The sequence below is a fragment of the Girardinichthys multiradiatus genome, chromosome 20 (assembly GCF_021462225.1).
Source record: "Girardinichthys multiradiatus isolate DD_20200921_A chromosome 20, DD_fGirMul_XY1, whole genome shotgun sequence".
In the NCBI taxonomy this organism is placed as follows: Eukaryota; Metazoa; Chordata; class Actinopteri; order Cyprinodontiformes; family Goodeidae; genus Girardinichthys; species Girardinichthys multiradiatus.
In genome coordinates, this window is record NC_061812.1 from 39716664 (window position 1) to 39743626 (window position 26963).

Sequence of the window (26963 nt, forward strand, 5' to 3'; positions counted from 1 at the left end):
CCTTCTGGTCACACTCTGCCATTACAGCCTGTTCCTGACAAATCCTTGACCTTGTTATTGTCCTGTGTAAATAAATAAATAAAATAAAACATGGATGTCTCAGTCAGAGGTGAATGGAGAGTTGACCTCTCCATTCAGTTTGTAATGTTTCTCTTCAAATGTAAAATGCAAAGTGATCACTTGATATTGTTGCCATGTAGTCCACAGTGGATACATAACATATATTTAATTAGAAAAATGACCTTTACTTACCTCTAAGCAATATTTTATGTGCAGTAAAACTGCGTGGAACCCTTAATAAATGAACGTGACGCCAGTTAAAATATTTTGTCACGCTCTGATGGTTCCTCGTTTACCACTAGGTGGAAGAAGCGGTTCCAGCCTGTAATATTAGCCTGTTAAAACATTGACAGTAACACTAAACTATTCTTCCAACTATTTCCGTTTGCTGTACACAAAGAGATAAGACACTCCATGCTTTCATGAAGTCATGCTAGGCTAATTGTACACGGACTGAGCAAAATGTCCAAATGTAGATTTGCACATTCCTTCATAACAACCAAATGTGCATGAACGAAGTGATAAAGTGTGAAAAGACCATTCTTTAAAATGAGACGCTCACAAAGGGCTCCTGTTCTGTGTTGCAACTAGCCACTGCCAGGTTGCGTAAAAATCAGACAAACTGCACAAAAAAGGTCCAAAACCAAAAGAATATAATCTTTTTTTTTTACACATGCTTAGTGGACCATGGCTGATAAATGGGAAAAGACTGAGGCTCCAGTTTCTCTTGACCTCAGCTTGGAGCACCTTCACTCAGTTTAGAAAATGATTCTCTGGTGTGTCCCAACAAGCTATTTGGTCAATTTGTTTTGTAGAAAGAAGCAGCTAGAATGCCTTGCAATAGTATTCACTCCGCTTGAACATTTTTACATTTCGTCACATTACAATCAAACACTTTGGTGTATTTTTCTGGTATTTCATGTGACAGACCAACACAAAGTACTGCATAATTATAAAGTGGTTGGACTGTGCAAATTGCGACATGGATTTGTATTCAGCCCCACTAACACAACTATCGTTTGATGCCATTACAGGTATGTCTCTACCAGATTTGCAGATCAACAGACTTCAATTTTGTCCATTCTTTCTTTCAAAACTCATGGTCTTGGTCAGACTAAATAGAGAGCACCTATGAACATCGATTTTCAAGTCTTGCCTGGGATTCTCACCTAGATTTAGATCTGGACTTTGTCTGGGCCGTTTTAACACATTAACCTGTTGCTCTGGCAGTATGTTTAGTGTTGTTGTGTTGGAAAGTTCATTTTTGCTTCAGTCTCAGGTCTTTTGCAGTCTCTAACAAGTTTTCTCCTGAATTTGCCCTGCATTTAACGCCATTCATCCTCCCATGAACTCTGACCAGCTTCCCTGTCCCTGCTGAAGGAAAGCACCCCACAGGATCATTCTGGCACCACCATGCTTCAGCATGGAAACAGTGTTTTCAGGGTGATCTGCAGTGCTATACTTCTAATGTACATAACGCGATGTCTGCAAGCTAGTTCAGGCAAGCAACTTTAGCTGTGCTGCTGCTTCACATGTGATATTTCTCATACTTTGTAGAATATATTGAGCATGCCCTACCAGTTTGGCAGTCTGTTTAAGCTATGAAGCAACCTGCTACACTGCATTTCATGCAATGCCACCTGCCTGCCTGCCCAGCTCCTCCACCACCCCATCACCCTTGTACTCTGAGGTCAGCGACCCTCTCCCCACTTCCTGACATGCAGGAACATCTTCAGGGGGTGGAGATGAGCTCATCACTCCATGACATGTGGAGCAGCATGGCCATGGACTCATGGGAAACCTTCACTATATTGGCTGATAAAGATTTATTTAAACAGTCACAAATCAGTTGTCTGACTAAAATTTATTGCCAGTCTTCCACAAAGGCTAAATCTGTGATTCACACAACTAACAGATGTCTAGTTCTCTATGATATGTTCAAGGCTTAGAATATGGTTTTAGAACGTCACTTTGCTGTGTTCCTTGGTCTTCGTGATGCCGTTTGTTCTTGAACAAACCTCTGAGGCCTTCAGGGGCCAGCTGGATTGATCCATCACAAAATCCAAAAGAAGATAAACAGATGATTGTGGTTGTAAAGTGACAAAATGTGAAAAAAAAGTTCAACGGGTATAAATATGTTTGCAAGGCGCTGTATTAAAGGGACAGTTTTTGAGGGTGGGAAATCAGTTTTGTTCTGTTCGGAATATAATTTATTAAAACTGATAAATTACTAAAATGATAAATTTCATTGGCTTAGAGTCTCCTAGGAGCTGTTCTGACTCTGAGCAAAGATTGGGAAAACATGTTCTCGTTTGAGAACGTACCACAATAATTTATTGCTTTGTTTGCTACCTGAAAGACCACAGTTAAAATCCTCCGACGTTCCCTTCCCCACCCTGCCTTGTCTCTTACAGGAGGAGATGACCAGCGCCTTAGCAACCATGCGTGTGGACTACGACCAGGTGAAGATCAAGGACCTCGACACATCCAGCAACCCTCTTCTCAACAAGAGACGCAAGAAGGCCGCTGCGGGGGCCAAGGGCGGGTCCAATGTCTGCCAAAGTCAGTGAGATGGGCAAGAACCTCTGTGGAAAATCCTGACTGAATGGTGTCGGTGATTAAGAGAAGCAGCTCTAGATGAGGAGGAGGAGGTGTTGGCTGAAATTAGTCTGAGGGCTGGTCTGGAGCTCCGACAGAGACTGGAAGTTAAAATGTGTTCTGAGAGGAGGGAACATAAAAGGGGAATTAAAGCTGGACATTTCTTCCTGTCAGCTGTAGAAATCAACAACTCTGCTCACTGTGGGTTTATCTTTGTTAATTATTTGTTAATTATTTTTATCCGTGCGGTTTTTAGAGCTAGATTGTTTATAAGACTGTCTGTGTGCAAACATGATATTTTTTGTGCATTTGAATTCTGGATTGCCTAAAATTTGGAGCTATTGTGAAGGAAACAAACTGCACAGAGAGAGCGACTGTGAAGTACTCCTTGTTGCCTGTGTTGTCTTTTTGCTGCTTTCCTTTTAGAATTAAAGCACAGTCTCACATCGACTGTCTTATTATTAACATGTAGCCTCCATACTGACCCATAGTTACATCTGAAGGAACGTTTTTCACTGAAGCAGCAATAAACATGGCATCACATTCACTACTGAGTGAGTGTTTTTACTGTGTAATATTTCCGCAAAACACTGCCAGTTCCCGTAAATGGAGCAACAAAAGTCAGGCAACAGAGCTTTACGTAAGAGCCAGTGGGTTAGCAATTGTTGTGTGACATGGACTTACAACATTTTACTTAAGAAACGCTGAATCTTTGGATGTGTGGCAGCTGAGTGTATGCTGGTGTATGCTGTCCAGACATGCAGTAGAGTTTGAATCCATGTGGTTTCAAAGTAAAACGTCTCATCAAGAAATCCCCCGGAGGTCTGACCTGGAAGGTGAAAACGTCTCCTGGTGTGTGTGGTTTTTCCCAGAAGTAAGAACTGGAAACTAAAAATGAGAAACACCTGAGTTTAGTGTGTTACAGCCTTTGAATAGTTTGTACCTACAGGTTTTAGTACATTCTATACACGCAGCAGCCATATTTAATCTGACCTAAGGTTATGCAAGGATCTCTGACTTTTCTAGATGGGAATCCTGACTGCAAGGGGGCATTTTATTTGATTTTTTTCTGACACTGAACCCAGAACACCAGACTTATCGATACAAGCAGAAAGCACAGTTATATGCAAGACTTTTTGATCTTTGTATCTAGGTCCTTCAGGCTTTGTTAGGTTGGTATAAATAGCAGCAGTGAAGTACTTTTTTTGGACTCAGCCATCTGACGTGCCACTGGACTCCCAAAGGTCAATGTTATTATGTTCAGAAGTGAAGACCCTTTTCCCCACTTCGATCACAAGGTTGTACGGTATTTGGGGTATAGGTTAGGAAACCATAAACTCCATCTCGGTTCCCCAGCTGGAAATATGGGATGTTGACTATAGTTACAAGTTGTCCATGCTCTAAAGAGCTTGGTTCAAGTAGGAAAACAAACTTCCTACTTGTGTAATTCCACAAACTGCCCATCCTCTGCACCGGCAGCTAAGGTTATCAAACAAGCGAGTCATCGAAAATAAGAAAGCTGGCCTGACGTTGGCGCTCTGTGGCCCGGCCTGTGGAAGCAGGAGAGGACATGATCCTCCGTGGTCTGATGGTGAAGCTCCTGGCCTTCCCTGATGTTATTGATGACTCAGCCCGATCTGCACAGTAATTCTATGTAGGAACATTTCAATAGTTTGATCTCAAACTGAGCACAATACAGACCTGTTGGACTGGTATGTTGCTCGCTATTTGGAGTCAGGAGAAAGCTGGGAGTGTCTTACGGGAGGGGCAGTGACACTTATCAGTTTGTCCTTTTGGGAAGGAATGTGTCAGGGTGGGGGGGGCTCTGACCTACAACTGTGACCTTTCCTCTCTGTCATCCAGAGCCTATGTAGTCTGAAGTTTTCCTGATGCCTTCTGGCTGTGTTTTTGTTCTATGTTCACGCTAAAACATCTTATTTGTTTTGTTTAGCTTACATAATCTAATCACCTCATCAATTCACAGATGTGCAGACACTCGATTTGCTTTTCTGAGACCCTGCAACGTTTTCATGTAAGCGTTTCACAGCTTTCCAGACTCAGTTCTGTCATGTTCACTTCAAAATATACTATCCAAAAGTTCCACATGCAACTATGGTCTTTAAAAATGGAACCTGAAAGAAAACAGGCTGGAGGGAATGACGCAAGAAAGGAAAGGAGGTAGAACACAAAGAGGCAAGGAAGGAAGGAAGGAATTTTAACGAAAGGAAGAAAGGACACAACCCAGGACCTTTGCGGAGAGAGAAGAAACACTAGGAGGAAAGGAAGGAAATAAAAAAGGACACGTGGAAACAATGGAAGAAGGAGTTAAAGAAGTAAGGAAGGAAGGAAGGAAAGACTGTGTATGTCAGTGGTAGAGCAAGCACACTATATACTTTATAGAGGCTATTATCCATGACACAACTGTCCTTGGTTTGATTCCTGACCCTGGGCCATTTACTGCATGTCTTCCCTTTCTCTCTCTGCCCTTATTCCTGTCAAGCTACTGATGAATATAGTCAACTAGTGCCTCAAAATCTTAAAAAAAAAGATGATAAAATGAAAAAAAGAAGCAGACGGAAAGTAGGGCCTGAGGAAGGAAGGGACAAAGGAAAAGAAGGTCGAGGAAGAAAGCAAGAAGACAGCACAAAGACATTAGGGTGGGAGAGAGTAAAGAATGAAGGGAGAACTCAAGGAGGTACAGTATACGAAGAAAGAAGGAATGACACAAGAAAGAAAAGGAGGATTCAAAGATAGACATCAATTACACTAGGTTAAAATGCATAAAGCCCTGAAATGCAAAGATTATTCAATCCTCCTATGTTCCTTTTATAATTTATCAAGACCTGGAAAACACTGAAATCAAATCACATCCTTTTCAGACTGCATAGAAACCCTGGATCTACAGTCAGAGCCATGGTTTATCACAGGCTGCTGCTAACGGAATCATTACTGCCACTAAAATAGCTTCAAGTCCTCACAGATGGGTCACATGATGCTTATATTATCTTTAGAGAGCCTCCATGGGGCTGGGACCTTTGAGCATGTATCTGCCTGTCCTGGCCAACTAGATTTATTTCCTATTATGTTATTCCTGGTCTTAACTTAAACAAATATTGTAACAAGTTGGCACAGGCTCAGTCTGACTTTTCCCAGATATAGCAAAAAAAGTGGTTTATTCCCAGCACACCAGATAAACCAGTTCTTCAAGCTGAAGTTGTTTTTTGAAAACTTCCAAACACATCTTCTTGAATTTGCAACAAATCCATAATTGGGCAGCCAGGACAGTCATGGAAAAAATCATGCACATCCTCTCCCATATCTAATGGTTCTCACCAGGTCCTAAAGCTAGCTAAATTTAGGCTCATTTGAACAAACAATATTTATTATGAAGAACAATATTGTGTGCTTATTGTGTAAGCAGACGTTTTGCAGTTTGGTTGTTTCACATATTCAGATGAGTTAACATGATGCAAATAAGGAAAGGTTCCCATTGAGGGTAGGCCTCACAATGCCAATAAATACACAAATAAATGTTTTGGCTTAATAATAACCGGAAGACTGAACAAGTAAGGTTTGTTTGAAACTGTTGCCAGTAGAAGGTTCCTCCATCTCTAAAATGAACATTACAGCATGGTTTATGTTTCCAAAGTTGCATCAGAACAAACTGCCAGGTTTCTGGAAAAATTTCCTCCAGACATACAGTACAGACCAAAAGTTTGGACACACCTTTTCATTCAAAGAGTTTTCTTTATTTTCATGACTATGAATATTGTAGCTTCACACTGAAAGCATCAAAACTATGAATTAACACATTTGGAATTATATACTGAACAAAAAAGTGTGAAACAACTGAAAATATGTCTTATATTCTAGGTTCTTCAAAGTAGCCACCTTTTGCTTTGATTACTGCTCCGCACACTCTTGGCATTCTGTTGATGAGCTTCAAGAGGTAGTCACCTGAAATGGTTTTCCAACAGTCTTGAAGGAGTTCCCAGAGATGCTTAGCACTTGTTGGCCCTTTTTCCTTCACTCTGCGGTCCAGCTCACCCCAAACCATCTCGATTGGGTTCAGGTCCGGTGACTGTGGAGGCCAGGTCATCTGGCGCAGCACCCCATCACTCTCCTCCTTGGTCAAATAGCCCTTACACAGCCTGGAGGTGTGTTTGGGGTCAATGTCTTGTTGAAAAATAAATGATGGTCCAACTAAACGCAAACTGGATGGAATAGCATGCCACCGCAAGATGCTGTGGTAGCCATGCAGGTTCAGTATGCCTTCAATTTTGAATAAATCCCCAACAGTGTCACCAGCAAAGCACCCCCACACCATCACACCTCCTCCTCCATGCTTCACGGTGTGAATCAGGCATGTAGAGTCCATCCGTTCACCTCTTCTGCGCCGCACAAAGACACGATGGTTGGAACCAAAGATCTCAAACTTGGACTCATCAGACCAAAGCACAGATTTCCACTGGTCTAATGTCCATTCCTTGTATTCTTTAGCCCAAACATGTCTCTTCTGCTTGTTGCCTGTCCTCAGCAGTGGTTTCCTAGCAGCTGTTTTACCATGAAGGCCTGATTCACACAGTCTCCTCTTAACAGTTGTTCTAGAGATGTGTCTGCTGCTAGAACTCTGTGTGGCATTGACCTGTTCTCTAATCTGAGCTGCTGTTAACCTGCGATTTCTGAGGCTGGTGACTTGGATGAACTTATCGTCCGCAGCACAAGTGACTCTTGGTCTTCCTTTCCTGGGGCGGTCCTCATGTGAGCCAGTTTCTTTGTAGCGCTTGATGGTTTTTGCGACTGCACTTTGGGACACTTTCAAAGTTTTCCCAATTGTTCGGACTGACTGACCTTCATTTCTTAAAGTAATGATGGCCATTCGTTTTTCTTTACTTAGCTGCTTTTTTCTTGCCATAATACAAATTCTAACAGTCTATTCAGTAGGACTATCAGCTGTGTACTGTATCCACCTCCTGCACAACACAACTGATGGTCCCAACCCCATTTATAAGGCTTGAAATCCCACTTATTAAACCTCACAGGGCACACATGTGAAGTGAAAACCATTTCAGGTGACTACCTCTTGAAGCTCATCAACAGAATGCCAAGAATGCCAAGAGAGCAGTAATCAAAGCAAAAGGTGGCTACTTTGAAGAACCTAGAATATAAGACATATTTTCAGTTGTTTCACACTTTGTTGTTCAGTATATAATTCCACATGTGTTAATTCATAGTTTTGATGCTTTCAGTCTGAAGCTACAATATTTATAGTCATGAAAATAAAGAAAACTCTTTGAATGAGGTGTGTCCAAACTTTTGGTCTGTACTGTACATGACCAAAGTGAAGTTGTGTAACTATAATGCCCAACGTCACATTGGTCGGCATGGAGGTGGAGGGTGGATGATAAACCATTGACTAATTGTTTCATTTACTGATTAATCTACCAAGAAACATTATTTTTGCTTAGGGATTTGCCGCACAACTTGAAGTACTTACAAACCATTTGGGTCTTTGAAAAACTTTTGTGACATGGCTCATTTACAGTGAATCAGACATACAATCCGCCATGTTTGATTTTAACCTGTAGCTCAGATGGAGCCGACGGATTATTACAATCCAGCACATTGATTACATCGACTAGTTGCAGCAGCCATGCTGATGATTTGAACTACCTTTCCAGTACAGAGAAAGGACTTGGCCACAGGTATTCCTAAGGCTTCCCGACTCACAGGTGAGGCTAGTTATGACTCATTCATTGTGACAATAATTCAGAGTTCGTCTTCATCAAAATGGCTGAATGAGTAAGAATCGGGCGGTGCATTGGCCTTAGCAAAATACAAACCTGAACCTAATTAAACTACTGGCAAAGGAACTTAAATTACACAAGCACACCTGTAAACTTAAATAACTTAGAATCAATTATTCTCCTATAAAATGTAATCTTTGACCAACCCTTTTAACACTATCTCTCCAAAATGTCCGGTGTCCTAAGTTTTCTTCTATGCTCTCGTCTCTTCAGCTTATCTTAGTAAGTTTCTGTAGGATTTAGCTCTGTGGATTCAGAGGACAATGTAAAAAAAGTTAATTTTGCTGTAGTGAACTTTGGAGATTTTCTTTGCTCCCTTACCACTCTGCTCCCTGAATGAGGTGGTAAGATGGGTCTTTGACCTGCAGGTGCCACATCATATTTATACCCCCAGGGGAACAGAAAAACGTCCTTAAAAGGTTCCTGAAAACGTTGTCCAACATTGAAAGTATTTTTTAAAATACTTTAATTGTATTTATTTTAAAGGGATCATTTGTAGTGCAACTCACCCAGTGTTGAAAAAATATATCCTAGTATAAGATTTTCCCTCCACTTCATAAGATAAAAAAAAGTTCAAATAATGTTGTATTTTTCTACATGTTCAGTAAGAGATCATTTTAATTTAGTTCAAGATGAATTAATCTAAAGGCTTGTCTACATCCTGTCCCCCCCCCGCCCCCGCCCCCATATCATTTAAAGAGTCCAGCCCTACAAAGTGGCGGAGGACAGCCCCCACCCAGCTGTCAGATGGTGGGTGGGGTGAAGGAGGCTGCGGACGACTGACAGGTAGAGGTAGCTCCTTCATCACATCCATTTCTGTAGCAGTCTCCTCCCGACCTGCAGGTCCCTCACACTCTCACGTACCAAGAGGGGGGTGTACGCTGAGCATCGCCGGAGTGGGCTGCTGTTGGAGGCACGTACACACCGCCGCGCATTGCGCTTCATCAGACACTCATCTTACGACCATGAGAGGCTGCTCCAGCCGATCCAAGTCCACTCAGAACCAAGGCAAGGCGGGTAAGAGACGTCGCTATTTAACGCCCCAGTAGATCCGTGCCATTAGCAGCTTTTTGGTGTTCGTTTAACGGGGTTACAGGAAGCGATCGGTAGGGGGACTGCACGACGTGGGTAGAAGTAAACATGTGCACGACGAGGCGCTGCTGCTGCTTCACCTTTCACCTACATTCAGCACCAGACAATAATCTTTACTGTTTATAGTAAGCAGCCTGCTGGTAACAACAGCTTGGACCATAACAGAGGATGGAGAGGCAGGCGGATTAATCTTGGCTTCAAACTAACATTTTAGATTCATAAAAAATAAAAGAAAAAAACAGGATGTCCATTTCAAGCTAATCTTCTGTCTCTCGGGTCATTATGATCCCACGGATCCAAACAGTGATTATGATTGATGCGTGGCTGTGGTTTGAGTGTTTACAGCTGTTTGTTGTGATTGTGCAGCTCTAATTGGACTGGACCGCCGCGATGCAACACGTCCAGTGATGTCATCCTGAGCCCAAATGCAACCTTCAGGTCGGGGTCCTTATTGAAGGGTTCTGTTATCACAGACTTCTATATTGAGAAGTGACTTGTCCAGGCTAAATGGCAGCTAGCTGCAATCAGAGCCTGGCAGCTGCTGAGCGGAGGAGGAGCTCAGCTCTGCTTCCTGTTCATACCCTGGTGTAAACTATGCAAGACACCTCGCAGAAGAATCTGACCCGTTTCTAACATAAATAGCTGTCCTAAAGTGCCTTGAAACACTAAACCTTGCCCTCAATGTTTGACATTGCAGCCACAAACTTTAGTGGGTTTTATTGGATTCTATGTGCTTTATGGTTTTCAATCTTTTTTTTTTTTTACAAAAAATGTGGAATGCTTTTGTTTTCAGAAGTCCCCCACCCTCCGAACGTAGCGCATAATTTTAAAGTGGAGGGAAAACTTGCATGGTTCCATTTTTATGTACATAAAAACATTGGTTTTCATTCCTCTATGTCAATATTTAGTTGCACCACCTTAAGCTGCATGTCTTTTAGGATGCATCTGCCAGCTTTGCACATCTAGAGAATGAGAGCTCAGTCGGATTGAATGGACAGCATTTGTGAGCATCTGCTTTCCAGTTTTCTGGCTAGGATTTAGATCTAGACTTCAGCTGGCCTAATTTAAACCATGAACATGCTGTGATCTTAACCATTCTATTGTACCTCTGGCTGCAGATGAAAATATATAATAATCTAAAATCTTTTGCAGCTCCAACAGATTTTCTTTCTAGAAGGCCCTGTTTAGCTCAGTTTATCCTCACATGAACTCTAATTTCCCTGTCCCTGCTAAAACAAAGCATCCCCACAGCATGATGCAGCCACCAGCATGTTTCACGATGGAGATAAGGTGTTCAGGGTGATTTGCGATGTTAATTTAATTCCAAAATAATTAAATTTTCCATGTTGCTAAAAGCTTCATTTTGGTCTCATGTGCCCAGAGCACGTGTTTGCTGTGTTCCCTACATGCGATGGAGCAAACAGAACTACTTACCACTTTCTCCCTTCTATATAGGATAGATTTAAGTTGTTATGTCGGCAGATTCTCCCGCCCTAGCTGTGGATCGCTGCAGCTCCTCCAGAGCCCGTGTTACCATAGCCCTCTTGATTGCTTTACTGATCAATGCTCTCCTTGCCAGACTTGTCAGTTTAGGTGGACGGCTATGTCTTGGTAGGTTTGGAGGTCTGTCATACTCTTTCAGTCTTTGGATAAGGAATTGAACAGGTTTCTAGATGTTTTGACAATGTTCATGGGGCAAGCTTCACAAGCCACTCCATTCAGTTGAGCTTCAGCCCATCAAATAAAAAATATAAACTACCAGATCAACACATGCAGATATGAGGTGTCTTAAGTTTGTACAGGATCCTAAAAACTCTGCGGCATGTTTACTTTACCCAGCTGAAATTCTAAAAATAAATCATGATCTACAAGAGCCACTTTTCTTTGTGGGCCCAATGAACCTGACATAAATTACGATCCACCAACAGTAAGAGACTTTAGATGTTGGAGGCATTTAATTAGAAACAACTCTATCTCACCACATTTAGGTCACAGGCTCTGTTGCTGACTTTGAGCTTAATATAATCAGCACATAAGAAAAAGCACCAAGCAGATAGGCCTACTAACCTGGAAACATGCGTGACTTTTCACATTTTAGATTAACCTGCACAATCTGGTCTGGCTCGGGAGAAATTGTGTTGTTGTGGTGTGGTGTTTTCAGATTGTTGTCGCTGACTGCACACACTGAGGGTTTCTGATCACCCAGGATGCACTGTGTTTCTGAAAAAACTCTCAAAATAAAACAAAGGCATGTTATAGAGATGAAATGTAATTGTAGCTGTTGCATGTATTAGAAATATGTACTCTGTTTCAACTTTGTTAAGACATATTGGTCCAAGTGTTTAGTGATAATGAGCAGACCTGGGTCACCTCATACTCAGTTGAAGGGAGTGCAATAGTGCCACCTAATGGCCTCTGTCCGCAAGTAACGTCTATCAAAATGAAGCTTTGTAACAATGTATTGTGCTAAGATTTTATTCCATAAACCAGGGGTCTGCAACTTGCGGCTCCAGAACCACAACTGGCTCTGGAGCTTCCACAGTGGCTCATAATAACTGGCTGAAAAAGATAAATAACAGATTTTGCATTTTTTCAGTTTTTAAATAGAATAATTGCATTGAATTTCCACATCAGGATGACACTAGATGTACCAGTAATAGTTTTTGTCTTTAGGATGGTAACTGTTTAAAATTTTTTTTTACATAATTTTCCACTGATATCAACTACCTATAGAAGAAAATATATCTATCCTAGATCTATCCTCTTTTCGCAAAGTTGTTTTTCTTTTATTCTAACACATAAAAATTGAAGTTGGATGGTAAATGTTGCAGACTTCTGCCACAGACCAATACAAAGTTGTCATCACTGTGAAGTGAAATCACAGAAGAATAAAGAGCAAAACTTTTAGTCTCTTGCAACGGTATTTGCAGTGAAAGGTGATTCTACAAAGTATTGTTTCAGGGAGGCTGAAAACAAATACATGCCACACTTTTTGTGCCACTTTGTGTTGTTCCATTCCATGAAATCCTGACCAAATACATTGAAGTCTCTGGTTGTAACTTGAATAAATGTGCAAAATATCAAGTGGTATAAATACTTTGCAGCTGACAAAAGGTTCAGCAGTTAAATACCTACACTGAAGCAATACACAGACAAATACACAACAGGCAGACTTCGTTCCTTGCACGCCCCACAGAGATCTTTCAACCTGAATCACATTTACAAGAATGAATGTACCGACTTTTTCTTGGTTGCAGTGCTGTGAGATTAGCTCGGATCTTAAAGGTTTGCATTTCATTCTGCAAAGATATTTCTGCTGTAGCAGGCGAGCTTTGTCTGGCGTCATGTCTGATGTAATATCAACAGAAAACCACTGAGCTCGGATAACATAATCTCAAACACAACACGGTGCTGGAGCAATACAGGAAAACAAGTTTTCTCATAGGCCCTTCACACACACACACACACACACACACACTTGTTTTGCTATATGTAGCGAGGACCATGTATTGACTTCCATTGATTTTCAATCGTTTTCAACCCTTTCTATGCCCTAACCCTGACAATAAACCTAACCATTACCAGTGCATGCCTAACCCTAATCTTAACCTAAAGTCAATTCACACCTTAGTCCTAAACCTAACTGTTAGCAAAATAGGTTGTGAGGACCAGCAAAATGTCCTCACTTTGGTACAAACAGTCCTCAATTTGATGGTGAAATCGGGAAAATGATTCTCACTGTGATGCCAAGACAGGAACACACACACACACACAAACAAGCACAAACATGCACATGGTTTACACTTTAGCTCTACGTCTGAAAAATAATCTTAAATTATGACGGGGGAAAGTTTTTAGAATCAGTACCTCCATCTTAGCACTTCTTCACACTCATCTTCACACTTCGACAAAGGTCAGAGGAACTTAGGTCTGTGTGGGTGTACCTAAGATCTTGCAGCAGGTCTGTGCTTGTTTCATTTCAGAGTTTTTTTATGATGCCTAAAGGAAAGAAGTCACTTCCACTATACACGCTAGGTTTTAATCCAAGTTATCTGCTGAGGGCTCTTGAAAGACCACATTAGACAAAATAGTGAAGTTCAATTATCACATTCTTGTGTTTTGTTGCTACAGCCTGTCTACTAATAGTTTGATCCATCCATCCATCCATCCATCCATCCATCCATCCATCCATCCATCCATCCATCCATCCATCCATCCATCCATCCATCCATCCATCCATCCATCCATCCATCCATCCATCCATCCATCCATCCATCCATCCATCCATCCATCCATCCATCCATCCATCCATCCATCCATCCATCCATCCATCCATCCATCCATCCATCCATCCATCCATCCATCCATCCATCCATCCATCCATCCATCCATCCATCCATCCATCCATCCATCCATCCATCCATCCATCCATCCATCCATCCATCCATCCATCCATCCATCCATCCATCCATCCATCCATCCATCCATCCATCCATCCATCCATCCATCCATCCATCCATCCATCCATCCATCCATCCATCCATCCATCCATCCATCCATCCATCCATCCATCCATCCATCCATCCATCCATCCATCCATCCATCCATCCATCCATCCATCCATCCATCCATCCATCCATCCATCCATCCATCCATCCATCCATCCATCCATCCATCCATCCATCCATCCATCCATCCATCCATCCATCCATCCATCCATCCATCCATCCATCCATCCATCCATCCATCCATCCATCCATCCATTTTCAGTAGGATTTAGGTCTGGACTGTACCTGGGTCATTCTTTTGTATTACAAACACATATGACATAAATTCACACGATTAAACATTATTAAGGCCATGAGACAAAACCAAAACAAATATAACAAAATTCTAAACTCCAAAGTTAACTAGAAAATACTTATGTAACAATAACAGTATGTTGTGATCTAAACCATTCTTGTAGTTGTCTGTATGATCAGGGTTGTTGCCCTGCTGAAAACTGAACCTCCACCCTCAATCTCAAGTCTGTTGTCATCTCTAACAGGTTTCCTTCCAGGATGAACCTGTATTTAGCTCTATCTGACAACTTCACCGTCTCATTCCCACTGCATGACGTTGCCACCACCATGTTTCACCATGTTTTGCACCACTTATTACGTGTTATCTTTCTTCCATTTATACCAAGATTAATCTACACACAGATGGACTGTATTTACTAATTAGGTACACACATGGACAAAATTGCTGGTACCCCTCGGTTAATGAAAGAATGGGTTTTTCTTTCATTAACCGAGGGGTACCAACAATTTTGTCTACTTGTGTAACTTCCGAGGGCAGCTGGATAAACTGGATTTCATTTAGGAGTATCAGGGTAAAAAGGGGCAATAGCCCTAAATATCAGCACCTACAGGCACTCTCCATTTAATCTGAGATTGAGAGTTTTGCAAAAAAAAGATCTGTTAATGAGCGAATCTGGAATAAAAAGATGCTTGTACAAAGCATTGGCACAGAAGGGGGCTCACTAAAAATGAGCTGTCACATTTGTCTAATATTTTATTTGTAAACAAAATAGAAAAAACATGCATCATTTTCCTTTCACTTTATGTTTCTTTGTGTTGGTCTATCACAAAAAAATATAATATAATCTATTAAACTTTGTGGTTGTAATGTGAAAACATATAAAAATGTTACCCTGGTATATTTTTCTAGGCAGTGCAGATTGTGCATTTTACCTAACGTCACCCTACTGCTCACTTTACTGCTAGTTACTTACTAGTTGTTACTTACTAGTTGTATCTGTGCTTATTCTGCTGTTATAACCGTTTATGACTGAGTGTGTCTGGGATTTTATTGAAGATACTCAAGCTATTCAGAGTAATTACTGCGCCTTAGCCATTTACAGTAGCGTTCACTGTGTCACACGGCTTACGGTTGAACAGGAAGCTAGTTGCACCTCTTCTTCCGCCGTTACGGTGTAGTATGGCAAGTCAATTTACATTTCATGACTGGAGAGAAGCTTTTGAGATGTCTTAGAATTGAAACCAGTTTTATTGGCGAAATTTGTGCACACAAACATGAAATTTGACTTTGGCTCCACTTGGCTCTTAATGTACAAATCGTTTAAGAAAAAATATATAACATTGGTGGGCAACAAAGAGGATTTAAGATAAATTTGTATATAAGTGGTGTTGTTGCAGAATAAACAGACATGGTTGAAATAGTGCAAATGTGCATAGTGTTCACTCCCTCTGTCTTAAGTTGAAGTGGAACAACTGGAATTTTGGATATTGTGGATACAAAAAAACTTTTATTTCCCACAAAACTTTTAGATTTTTTATTCTAAGTGTCTGTACATTGAGAGCAAAGTGAAACCAACGTCAAATCCCTAGTTTGTGTGCATAAACCTGACCTGTAAAGTTGATTCTGATTCAGAAGAAGTCAATGTATTGGGGAGGCGAGGGGAGTTTCTGATTAAATCCTAAAATGTCTTGCCAAACTGGGCCGACCGTTGGGTTCCACAGAAGCGAGAGGTGAGCACGTGACAGGAGCACAAACCGGAGAGAGAGCGCGAGAGGCAGCTGCGGGGCTGAACTGAGCGGCGCGGATGAAGCACCGGTCACCTTTGGAGCAGCATCACGGGAAGCAACCCCGGGTCAGTGTTCCCGCCGAGGCCGCCGCAGGCTCACTGCAGAGCGACATGGAGGACACATCCACGTTCAGTCCACGGGAACTTACCCAAAACCCCTTGAAGAAGATATGGATGCCGAATAAAAATGGCCTTCCTGAAAAACACATTTCTCATCGAATGGGTGCGTATGGACGACGTGTCGACACTTATGTTGGCTTAATCTTTGTGGCCCTTTAATGAGATCCGTATGTTGGTGAACCTTTTAACTTGATGAAGCGCTGCGCCAGTCCGTCTGTTTTGATGTGTAGCTAACGATGAGGTTGTGGAGTATCAGTGCGCAGAGTTCAGATGCGCTGCTCCTGCTGCTCCAACCTTCTGGTTCCAACGGTTACGTAAGGATTCACGTAATGTTCCCTGTTGATGAATCTGTTCGCGCCGAGGAGAAAAGACTCGCACTATTCATGTCTCTCGTTTCTGCTTTTTGTGCCAAGTGAAGCACCAGTTGTTGACAAACAGGAATTATGTCTTCGCGTTCTTGACAAGGACCTGTCCTGTGGATGAGATCACTGATTTTATCTGCGCACAAGCTGATCACTTCTCACCTTACTGTGGCAAGAGGGGTTTACCTTCCGAAATACTCTGGACTAGAACCAGTCCAAGGCAGAAACAAAGTTTCTGCTTAGGCTCCCCAAGAATGCTAGATCTCTCACACAAAATAAAGACTTCAGCAGTTCATATTTGTTTGTATGCCTAAAACAGTTAATAATTCTTCTAAATGTAAAATTTAGATTCATTAGGATTTGCTGAAACTGTCCATTGTACTAGTTGTAGTCACACAGAGGAACATATTTATAGTTAACAGTTTAATTTAGCTATTGCAAGTTCAGTTATACTCGTTGCCCGTGTCTGTGCTGGAGTCACATTTAATTGACAATGCAACTACAAAGTAAGGAATAAATAAAAAGCCATTGTTAACTGCTTCCTGGTTCCACGGAGTTGGTATTGAACCGTTTTACTCTGGACGTGACTGCCGGACCAAACGAGGAACAGCCACAACGTATTTAATGACAAATATTCATCAATCCACTGTCCACGTCAGCTCATCCATACAATTTTGAGCAGCCTCTTCTCTAGAGTGCCTTTTTAATAAACTGTAGTTGTAGGAGCTGTAGGAGAAGGTCCTACTTGGAATCCCTGCCTTAAACAACTACAACCTTGACTGAACTATTCCAAAGTGATAACAGATTCTGTACAGAACGGCTCGTGATTTGTGAAACCTCTGTTCTATTGGTAAAAAACAAAATGATGACTCCATTTTTGGCATGTTGACCTCCATTGAAAGAAAAATCAGTGACATCGGAGCGCAGCATAATTTACTACAGGTTTGACTTGTACTGTAAAAGCCCTTCTAAGGTGATCTGTATGCCAGAAAAGCATTAGAACATACACAAGGAAAAAGTGCTACAGGTTCTTGAAGAGAGAAAAGTATTTTTGAATCCAGGAATGAAGGAATAACAATATCATCCGAAGCATACGTCCCAACCTTTATCTGAACTTTATTCAACTAAGAAAAGTGTTCAGAGCCAACTTCAGAGTCGTCACAGCTTAGTAGTATAGGGTCTGTTAAGGTGGAGTGATGTTACTGGATATCTGCTGGTTGGGTGTGCAGTAAAAACAAATACTTCACAATACTCCATGACGTACAATTAAAACATAAATGGACACACTGTGTGCTCTCTGACCGAGTTACGTGGGCACTGTGGGGAGACTTGCTCCTTGCCTTCTTGATGCAGCATTTCCCAACCTTACTGACACGTCCTGGAATCGACATGACCTCTACACCATAATCTGCCCTGATAAAAACAATCTAGTGCTAACATGACCTATTTCTTTTTAATTATGTATTATGAAAGGCAATAATTAAGCGTACTGCAGAAGCGATACTGTCGTTTTTATAGCTGGGAAGTTAATTATAAGCAGGACTCATTACACTGATGAGTTTTAAAGCTTAAATCAGTTTGCCTGTCTTCCACACTCATGAAAATGAACCCGGACATGACGGAGGCTTTCTTTTTCCCTTGGTTTTTCCAGTATGTATGACCAACTGTCCCACCCTGATCGTGACCGTGGGCCTTCCTGCAAGAGGAAAGACTTATATCTCCAAGAAGCTGACCCGCTACCTGAACTGGATCGGAGTGCTGACCAGAGGTATGATTTCTCAGCACTTTAAGTTCTGGTGAGCAGAGGCTAACACACACCAGATACATGAGGCCCAACTGTACAAACACGTCTGAAAGAGAGGTGGGAGAGTTTTCATTTCTCTGTTCTTTTTCTGCAGAGTTCAATGTTGGACAGTACCGAAGGGAGTTCCTGAAGATTTACAAGTCCTTCGAGTTTTTCCGTCCCGACAATGAGGAAGGGTTGAAGATCAGAAGGTATAAGTCGTGTTTGTGCTATAATAATTTTTGGAATTATGATATTAAGAGCTGGAATATTTGAAATCTGTGCAGGCAGTGTGCTTCAGCAGCTCTGAATGATGTGCGACAATATCTAACAGAGGAAGGAGGCCAGGTCGCCGTGAGTTCAATTTTGTATTATTAGAGGTCTTTTTTGCAGTTAAAGCAAGTTATTTAATGTTAAAAGGCTCACCTATTATTGCACTGGGTTTCTATTTCTTAGGTGTTTGATGCGACAAACACCACCAGAGAAAGAAGGGACACCATCTTGGAGTTTGCGGAACAGAACGGCTTCAAGGTAAACCTGTCGACTTAAAGCCTAAATGTAAAGAGGCTATTTATAACGCCGGCTGAACCACATTTGTTTTGGCTCCCTTTTCTTTCAGGTTTTTTTTGTAGAGTCAGTGTGTGAAGACCCAGAAGTCATACAGGAAAACATCGTTGTAAGTAGCTGCATTTGCAGTGCCTTGCAAGGGTATTCATAGCTCCTTTCCTTCATGTTTTTCCATGTATTTAGCTCCCTCCCTGTTCGCATAAAATCCTAATGAAATACATTGATATTTGTGGTTATAAGGAGACAAAATGAAAAAAAAAAAAAAGGAAGAGGTGTGAATACTTTAACAAGGCACCATAAAAGATTATTTTGCCTTGGGGTGAATTAACTTTTGTACACATTGTACTCTCTCCCCCTATTTTCTTTTAGCAAGTGAAGCTGGGAAGCCCTGACTACACAAACTGTAACACAGAAGAAGCCGTGGAGGATTTCATGAAGAGGATAAAGTGTTATGAAAACTCTTATGAGACGCTAGATGAGGTTCTAGACAGGTGAGGATAAAAGATGAGTAATAAGGAAAGAAATGCCCAAAATGAATGTTTATATCCAACTAGAGTTTACTTGTTTTTTCTGTTAATTTTCTGACTGGAATTTAGTAAAGTTGAACAGAAGTCTTAGTTTGTTTATAACTCCTTTTTATAATCTCCTTTCAGGGATCTTTCCTTCATCAAAATTATGGATGTAGGCCAGCGCTACTTGGTTAACAAGGTGATGGACCACATCCAGAGCCGGATCGTCTACTACCTCATGAACATCCACATTACACCTCGCTCAATCTACCTGTGTCGCCACGGGGAAAGTGAGCTTAACGTCAAGGGTCGGATTGGAGGAGACTCTGGTCTTACGCCAGGGGGCAAAGAGGTAGAAGAGACTTTTAAATAGGAGGGACATGTCTTAGAAATGTTGTGGTCGTCTTTTTTATTTTTTTACCCAATAGAGTAAAACAAACTTCTTTCTTCTCGTCTAGTTTGCCAAGAAGCTAAACCAGTTCATCCAGACACAGAACATACGTGAACTGAAAGTGTGGACCAGTCAGATGAAGAGGACCATCCAGACAGCAGAGGCCCTCAATGTTCCCTATGAGCAGTGGAAGGTCCTCAATGAGATCGATGCGGTAAGCGTTGTTCCGTTGGCTTCTAAGCTCTGGCAGTTGTTCCATAAATGGTGCTTTGGGCGATCTTTTCTTTTATGACCGCAATCCTCAAGTTTTTTTTGGTTTCTCATATTAAAAAAAACAGGTTCCTCAGATCCAAATAGTTTATTAAAGAATCTCAGAATTTTAGTTGTGACTAGTCAGGGTGGTGCGTGGCGCAGCAGCAGAGCCACTGATTCACATTCCGACTGTTTCGGTTTTGACGCAGCCTTCCAGGGTTTTAATCCAAACCCTCTCTGTTTCTAAGCACCTGGTTTTACACTTTTTTTATGCAGTTTTGATGACGTTTAACTGGTGTGTGTGTGGTCATTTTTAGGGTGTGTGTGAGGAGATGAGGTATGAGGAGATCCAGGAAAATTATCGTCTGGAGTTCGCCCTGAGGGACCAGGACAAATACCGCTATCGCTATCCAAAAGGAGAGGTCAGTTTACTCAGTTTAGAGTTTTACCGTCGACTTGCAGAAACTGCAAGATGACAATGTACTCACCAATCTCATTTAACTTTGGATGTTTGTTATGGTTTTCTTTTCCATTTAGCAAAAATTCCTCCCACCGCAAACATTAAATACAACTGACAGCAGCTCAGTCCGAGACAGCCACAGGCAGCTAATTACATACTTATCTTGGACTTCGCCTATAACAACTATAAACCCACTATCAAATGTGTTGAGATAAAAGTCCTGGCAAGAAATGGAGCAAGGATTCCTAGTTATTAATTGCATGGTGTGATGTATTTGTGCATATCAGCAAATATATTTGAACAGTTCATTTACCTTAAAAGTTCAATTCTAAAAGTCAAACTCATATTCAGTTCATTAAACATATAGTGATATGTTTTAAATGTTTTTTTTAATGTAAATTATGATGAATGTCGATGTAGGTCTGCAGGCTTGACATCGCCCAGCAGACAGCTGTTGACAATCCCAGCACGCAGGCTAATCCGCCGAAGGTCATTGCTAAAGAAGCTGCTGGTTCAGAGTGCTTTTCTAAACGTATTAATGGAAAGTTGAGTGGAAGGAAAAAGTGTGGCACAAAAAGATGTACAAGCAACCGCAGCCATTAACCTTTCGAAAATATTCTAATTATTGACATGCACCTTCACACTGGAAACCAGTACAAATGTGCACAGGTTGTAATCTTTGGAAATGCTTGATTAAAAACTGTGAAGGAGCTTGTCTGTGAAATAAACAGGGGTTGAGATTTTTCTTTTTCTCCCAGCTGCACATTACACCCATCTATAATGATGTTTTAATTTGTTGTTTTAAATGTTGTATGTCTAAATTGAAGTGCCTTTAAGCAAAATGTGACTCAGATTCAGTTTTTTAGCCTGTTGCATCAGCTCTCCTTTGTTAATATAGTAACCGCCAACACATTATTCAATTCGCTGCTAACCACTGAATCGCTAATGAGACTCCGCTCGGATAATCAGCCTCTCAGGCAGCTTTAGCTAAACACTAGACCTCAGTAACCAAAGATTTCACATTAGTTGCTCTCTGTCCGTGGAGCCGAATGCCCGCTCTCACCTTTTGTTCACCCCATTACCGCTCCATTAGTCTCGCAGGCGAAGACGGATTTGGTCATGTGGGCCCATTTTCCACCTGATTACAGAGTTTATCTGTGATAGTAAACAGGCTAACTTTGCAGATTCATTTAACTTTTTAATTGATGTTCTGATTGGCCTCTTTAACATGGTTTCATGCTCAGTCCTATGAGGACCTGGTGCAGCGCTTGGAGCCGGTCATCATGGAGCTGGAAAGGCAGGAGAACGTACTGGTCATCTGTCACCAGGCCGTCATGCGTTGTCTGTTGGCCTACTTTTTGGACAAGGCGGCAGGTGGGTACTTCAGTGAAAGTCAAAGAAAAACACACACACACACAAAATAAACATTAAAAGCATTATGGGAAATAACGTAGGTTCCTTTCTTGCAGTCTCTAACTACATGGGTACCTTGTTAAGCTCCATTGTGTGTTATGCATAAAATGTATCGTCTAGGTGATTTTGGCTCAGTGGGTTGTCGTCTTGCAATCAGAAGGTTGTGGGTTTGATTCCAACTTCCCCGTGTCACATGTCAATGTGCCCCTGGCCAAGGCACTTAAGCTCAAGTTGCCTGTCAATCTGCGTATGATAACTGTGTGCAGGCTAGTGAGTACGATTGGGTGAACGTGGCTCTAGTGTAAAGCGCTTTGAGCGGTAGTATGACTGGAAAAGCTATTATATAAATTCAGTTTATTTACCATTTCCAATGAGTTCTCATGCAGTATGAAATGTCTTGGCCAGAAAAAAATCTTCTTTAGCATCATATATTAATGATTATGATGCTTATCATGGCTAACATCACTAAGCATTAGTGGTCTTTATGGGAACCATTACCTTAACTCTCAGGTTTCCTAAAGACGGCTTATAATTCAGCACCCAATATGTCAGAGGTTTAAAGCTCAAAAGGGTAAAACAGCAACTTTGCTGTAATGTCCAGATTATCTGCTTGAAGTCTCGCTCGCTCTCTCGCTAACTCGCAAGCTGAATGAGCGACAGACATGCGTGAGCATATCATAAAATACTGGTTTCCTTTTAAATAGCTTCTGACATCTTTTTGTTGTTACCATGACGACCTAGTTAATGCTAAGGTTTACTGATTAGAAAAAGATCTCATTTCTGGTCAGTCTAAAAGTTCTGGTGGGCAGCTGATTTGTCCGTACACCTTTCTGTATGAATCATGCCTGAAAATGCTTCCAGCTCCACCTCAGGGCTGTGTGTAGGTTAGGTTCTACCTTATCTTTAATAAGACTTTGGATGAAGCACCTCTGTGGTTACTGGCTACAGAAAAGCACATTTTCTCACAGTTCTGGTGGTTTCAGTGATCTGATGTAATTTTTGCTATAGAGGAGCTGCCGTACCTGAAGTGCCCACTCCACACTGTACTGAAGCTGACGCCTATGGCCTATGGTAGGACTGCTGTCCGGTGTTTAATGTGCTCAATAAGTGGATATGCACTGTCAAAATCATTTAGCACCACTCTTTTACCAACAAATATATAAATCATTGTCTCCTAATACGCAGGATGTAAAGTGGAGTCCATCAGCCTAAATGTGGAGGCAATCAACACGCACAGAGAAAAACCAGAGGTGGGTTACATCACATAAACATACTTTTTTTTTCCCAAGCCAAAATGGTTCAAAAATAGGTTGGTAATAGTCTCAGTTGCTGAGCATTATGGTTATGTGGTGTTTATCTGCAGGGTTAAAAAAATATTGAAGCAACTTCTTAAAGCAGTTTTTCTGACAGAAAACAATTTGTACAATTTTAAACTTGATCTCTTCTTCACACTCATGCGCATATTATTAAGAGATCTTTTTATTCTAGACAGCAACAGATGCTGAATGAATGTATGATTAGTTGGTTCTTTCATTGCTGCTTCAGTTATTGCACTTCGTAAATCAAATGCATAACATTATGCATGAGATGCTATCTTCCTGACTAACACTGCTAACTGACAGCTGATAGAAATAAACTCCTTGTCTTATGAAAAAAATACTTGAAGAACCAAACTTGGAAGGTTTTTTTTTTGTTTTGTTTTAAATAATGTGTTTGTGTGTATGGCGTGGATTTAACAATTCCCTCGTGTTTGATTCCTCCACCTCTTTCTGTTTTTTATCAAACAGAACGTAGAAGTGACACGGATGTCAGAGGAGGCTTTGATTACTGTGCCAGCTCACCAGTGAGGCAGTTAGCCCTCCCCAACACCCTCAACCTTTTCCTCTTTAAGCCTTGATTATGCACAATGAGCCCTTAAGACACACAAAATGTACCATCCAAAATCCTTGATTGAACTTTCCTCCTTTGGTCTTGTTTTCTATTTTTCTTCCACTTTTATTTAAAGAAGTGATGATGGTGGCGATTAACTGGATTCCAGTTTTTATTTAGTTTTTTTTATTATTCCTATTACCAATCTAGTTGTTCTCACTATCCCATCTTTGGATGAATGAACCAAAAGCAAACAAGGGTTGCTTTTATTATTTTTTTTAAACGATGCTGCACTACAAACCATGAAGCAATGACGCTCCAGCACCTTGTTCGAGGAAGCACCTTTATGTGTAGCTTATTTATTAATCTTGCCTGTAGATCTGATCTGACTATGTCAAATTTTTACCAGTGCCTCAGTTTTTTTTTTTTTACAAAACTAATCTGTCTACACATCATTGCAAAATTGTGCCTAGCAGTCATTTTAATTAGTCTGTGAAACAGTGTTAAGTTACAAATTCTGGATATATGTAGTTGTTTTTAACAAATACGTGAAAGATATTACGGTATATTCCTAATAATGATTATAAATAAGAGAAATATATTTCTGTTTGCTGTTTCTAAATAAACTTCGCACAAGCATCCACTAACCCATACCAAACTCTCCTTGTTCTTCATTTAAAAAGTCTCCATTGACAGCTGCTTTGTTTGAGACATAAAAAAAACTACAAAAATTTTTTCGCTAAAACATTTTTGTAGATTGTACATTTCTGTTTTTATATAATTGCTGTTATATGATTTATTCTAGCGGTTGAAACTAATGTAGAAGAGATTCAGATAGTGTTTTAGTGTGGAAAGCAATATATCAGCTCCATATACAATATTGAAGGGTGTTCCTCAGGGATCTATTCCAGCCCCACTTTTCTGAGGACTCAGATGTTTCCTGTTCATTCATAAGCAAAGGTTCCTCTGGGGTTGAATTACAGAGCGCTGTCATTCGGTCCGAACAGAAAGCTCACTGTGACTGGAACAAACCCGTCTGCTCAGAGTTGAGCTTCAGGTGAACTATGCCTTGCTTTTAGTTTTAACTTGTAAATAATGTTAATGTAGTTATGATTCTTTTTGTAGCTACAAAGATTTTGTAATATGAAAGCAGGAAATCCCATCTCCAATTGCATGGTGTGTTATTAGAAAAAACTGAAAAAAGGTGCTTCAGAGAAAAAAAAAGTGAAGGTACCAAAATGTCCTCCTTTCCACAAATCCAGTCAAAAAGCTGGACTCTTCTATTATTCTGTTGTTACGCCAAGCTTACCTAAAACTATCTCAACAAACATGAGATGCTCTGCAATCAGTGGCCAGAGAGTGTTAGATAGTAGATACATCAAAACTCCATCTCCCGATGACTTAGTACACAAGTGTGCATGAAAAGCCTTCTGACCCAGCTGCATTCCTCCTTCCAGAACGTTGACATCCATCGTACCACTGAAGACGCCCTTCAGACTGTCCCTGCTCACCACTGATGCCTGTGTTGGAATCTGCTGACACTGAAGTTGAATGTTCTCTCCCACTCGTAATGGACTTGTTGTGTTTCTCACATTTCCAGTCATCCCAACCTCATCTCACCTCTTACCGATTGGGTGGATGACACACTACTGCCACAATGTATAACTCCCCATGTGACCCGTGTTTGTCCTGTTCAAGGGGTTTTATGGAGTTTAACCAGAACACTGGACTATTATGACCCAACAGTTCATATCTGAAAGTTACAGTTTGATGATAGAACAGCTGATGCATGTATTTATGATTCAGACCTTTTGCCTTTCACGTGGTGGGGTGTTATGAACAGAGTCCACTCTGTTGTGAAATTCACCGTTTTCAGTGTATTGTGCAGCAGGCAGATTTAACAATGGGAGGTTACTGTAACGTGTTTAAGTGTTAAATTGTGTGGTTCTTTATCCGATAATCATATTTGCTGCATGTTTGACCTTGTGCAATCATAAATTCACATGAAGGTGGCTTCAGTGACTATGTGCAATTGGTAGGTTTTAAACCTGCTTAAAAAAAAACTAGCTGTGCTGATAGGAGTGAATGGGGTAGAGCAGTGCTACTTTGGTAATTGGTTATTTTGTTGTTGTAAAGCAACACATTTAAGCAATAGAAATGCAAACAGGATCTTTAGCCAAAATAAGGGTTTTGTTCTTGACCTAAAATGTTTGTTCCAACTTTACTGCAATAAAGATGTTATTTTTCTAATCCACTGAGTATTTTTTTTTTATTAATTTGTGCAAGCCATTGTTTTTTGAATGTTCTAGTATTTTTTTTTCCTGAAGTGTTCTTTGGCAAGAGGACTCCCAGCAAATGTGCCAAAATATATATATATTTTTGTTTATTGTTAATATATCAGACCGTTGCTCATTTTTACTGCCTGGAATAGTTGCTTTAGTAAATAAACAAGGGAAAGTGCAAAGATACTGAATTTTAGCACGACAAACAGAAGCAATTAGATATATAGCGATGGTTATTGTTCTATTTAGAAAGCAGTGTCAATGTAAAATACTGATTCATTTGAAGCAATGATATGAAAGTACCTTTTATGCCGATTTTTGACCCGATCTTCCCCTTCTGACATGCCCCGATCATCCGGATGGCTCTTCAGATAATCTTTTGAGATATTCCTGCTATGTGTGGTAAGGTAAGGTAAGGTAAGGTAAGTTTATTTATATAGCGGTGGTGTGTTAAGAGTGATTTAGTCTGCTCGGAAGGATGTTGGGATGGCTCCAAACTCAAATCAGAGATGTTCAACATGTTGGATTGTCTTGGTCCAATATCCCACCATGTGGGGTGTACGCCGAGGACAAATGAGCATGCGGCCTGTTTAAAATGACGTGTAGCCAATCAGAAAGCAAGGTGACAAAAACACGGAGGGGAATCACTCTGAGTGCAAGTTTAATCTCGAGAGGGTTTGCCTGATTTCCAGTCTGAAACCTGAATGTTTGTAAGTGATATCGGTCTGTGTGTGCTTGCCGTGGGGCTGGACACCACACTGTAGGAGCAAACTTGTTATATCTACGATTTTTTATCGTCACGTGTGGGG

At 40.9% G+C, this 26963-nt stretch overlaps 2 protein-coding genes across 6 annotated transcripts in view; both read left to right on the plus strand.

Moving 5' to 3' along the window:
- mapkapk3 (MAPK activated protein kinase 3) overlaps positions 1–3205 on the plus strand; it is a 29522-nt gene extending 26317 nt beyond the window's left edge. Inside the window, exon 10 of the mRNA XM_047348571.1 lies at positions 2475–3205. Within this exon, the coding sequence (XP_047204527.1) occupies positions 2475–2630 (156 nt within the window). The 3' untranslated portion in view covers positions 2631–3205. The remainder of the gene's footprint in view (positions 1–2474) is intronic.
- Positions 3206–9207: 6002 nt separating this feature from the next.
- Positions 9208–26122, plus strand: pfkfb4a (6-phosphofructo-2-kinase/fructose-2,6-biphosphatase 4a). Of its 5 annotated transcripts, none has more exons than XM_047346365.1 (14): positions 9208–9482; positions 18280–18396; positions 18527–18623; positions 18699–18765; positions 18868–18942; positions 19031–19087; positions 19348–19469; positions 19632–19839; positions 19946–20092; positions 20448–20552; positions 21835–21964; positions 23012–23074; positions 23189–23253; positions 25330–26122. In XM_047346365.1, exons 1-14 carry the CDS (start codon positions 9431–9433, stop codon positions 25387–25389), a joined length of 1365 nt encoding a protein of 454 aa, XP_047202321.1. In that variant the 5' UTR covers positions 9208–9430; the 3' UTR covers positions 25390–26122. The 5 variants fall into 5 exon arrangements, with proteins under 5 accessions (XP_047202321.1, XP_047202320.1, XP_047202319.1 ...); XM_047346364.1 differs by lacking the exon at positions 25330–26122 and adding an exon at positions 23791–24525 and having other exon boundaries at positions 9209–9482; XM_047346363.1 differs by lacking the exon at positions 9208–9482 and adding an exon at positions 16096–16369.
- Positions 26123–26963: the final 841 nt, after the last annotated feature.

Excerpts from the sequence above, each read along its gene's own strand:
- pfkfb4a (XM_047346363.1), top strand. The coding sequence starts at position 16,165 with ATGAAGCACCGGTCACCTTTGGAGCAGCATCACGGGAAGCAACCCCGG. Across the intron at positions 18,397-18,526 it reads GATCGGAGTGCTGACCAGAG|AGTTCAATGTTGGACAGTAC; the intron begins GTATGATTTCTC and ends CTTTTTCTGCAG. Across the intron at positions 20,553-21,834 it reads ATCGCTATCCAAAAGGAGAG|TCCTATGAGGACCTGGTGCA; the intron begins GTCAGTTTACTC and ends TTTCATGCTCAG.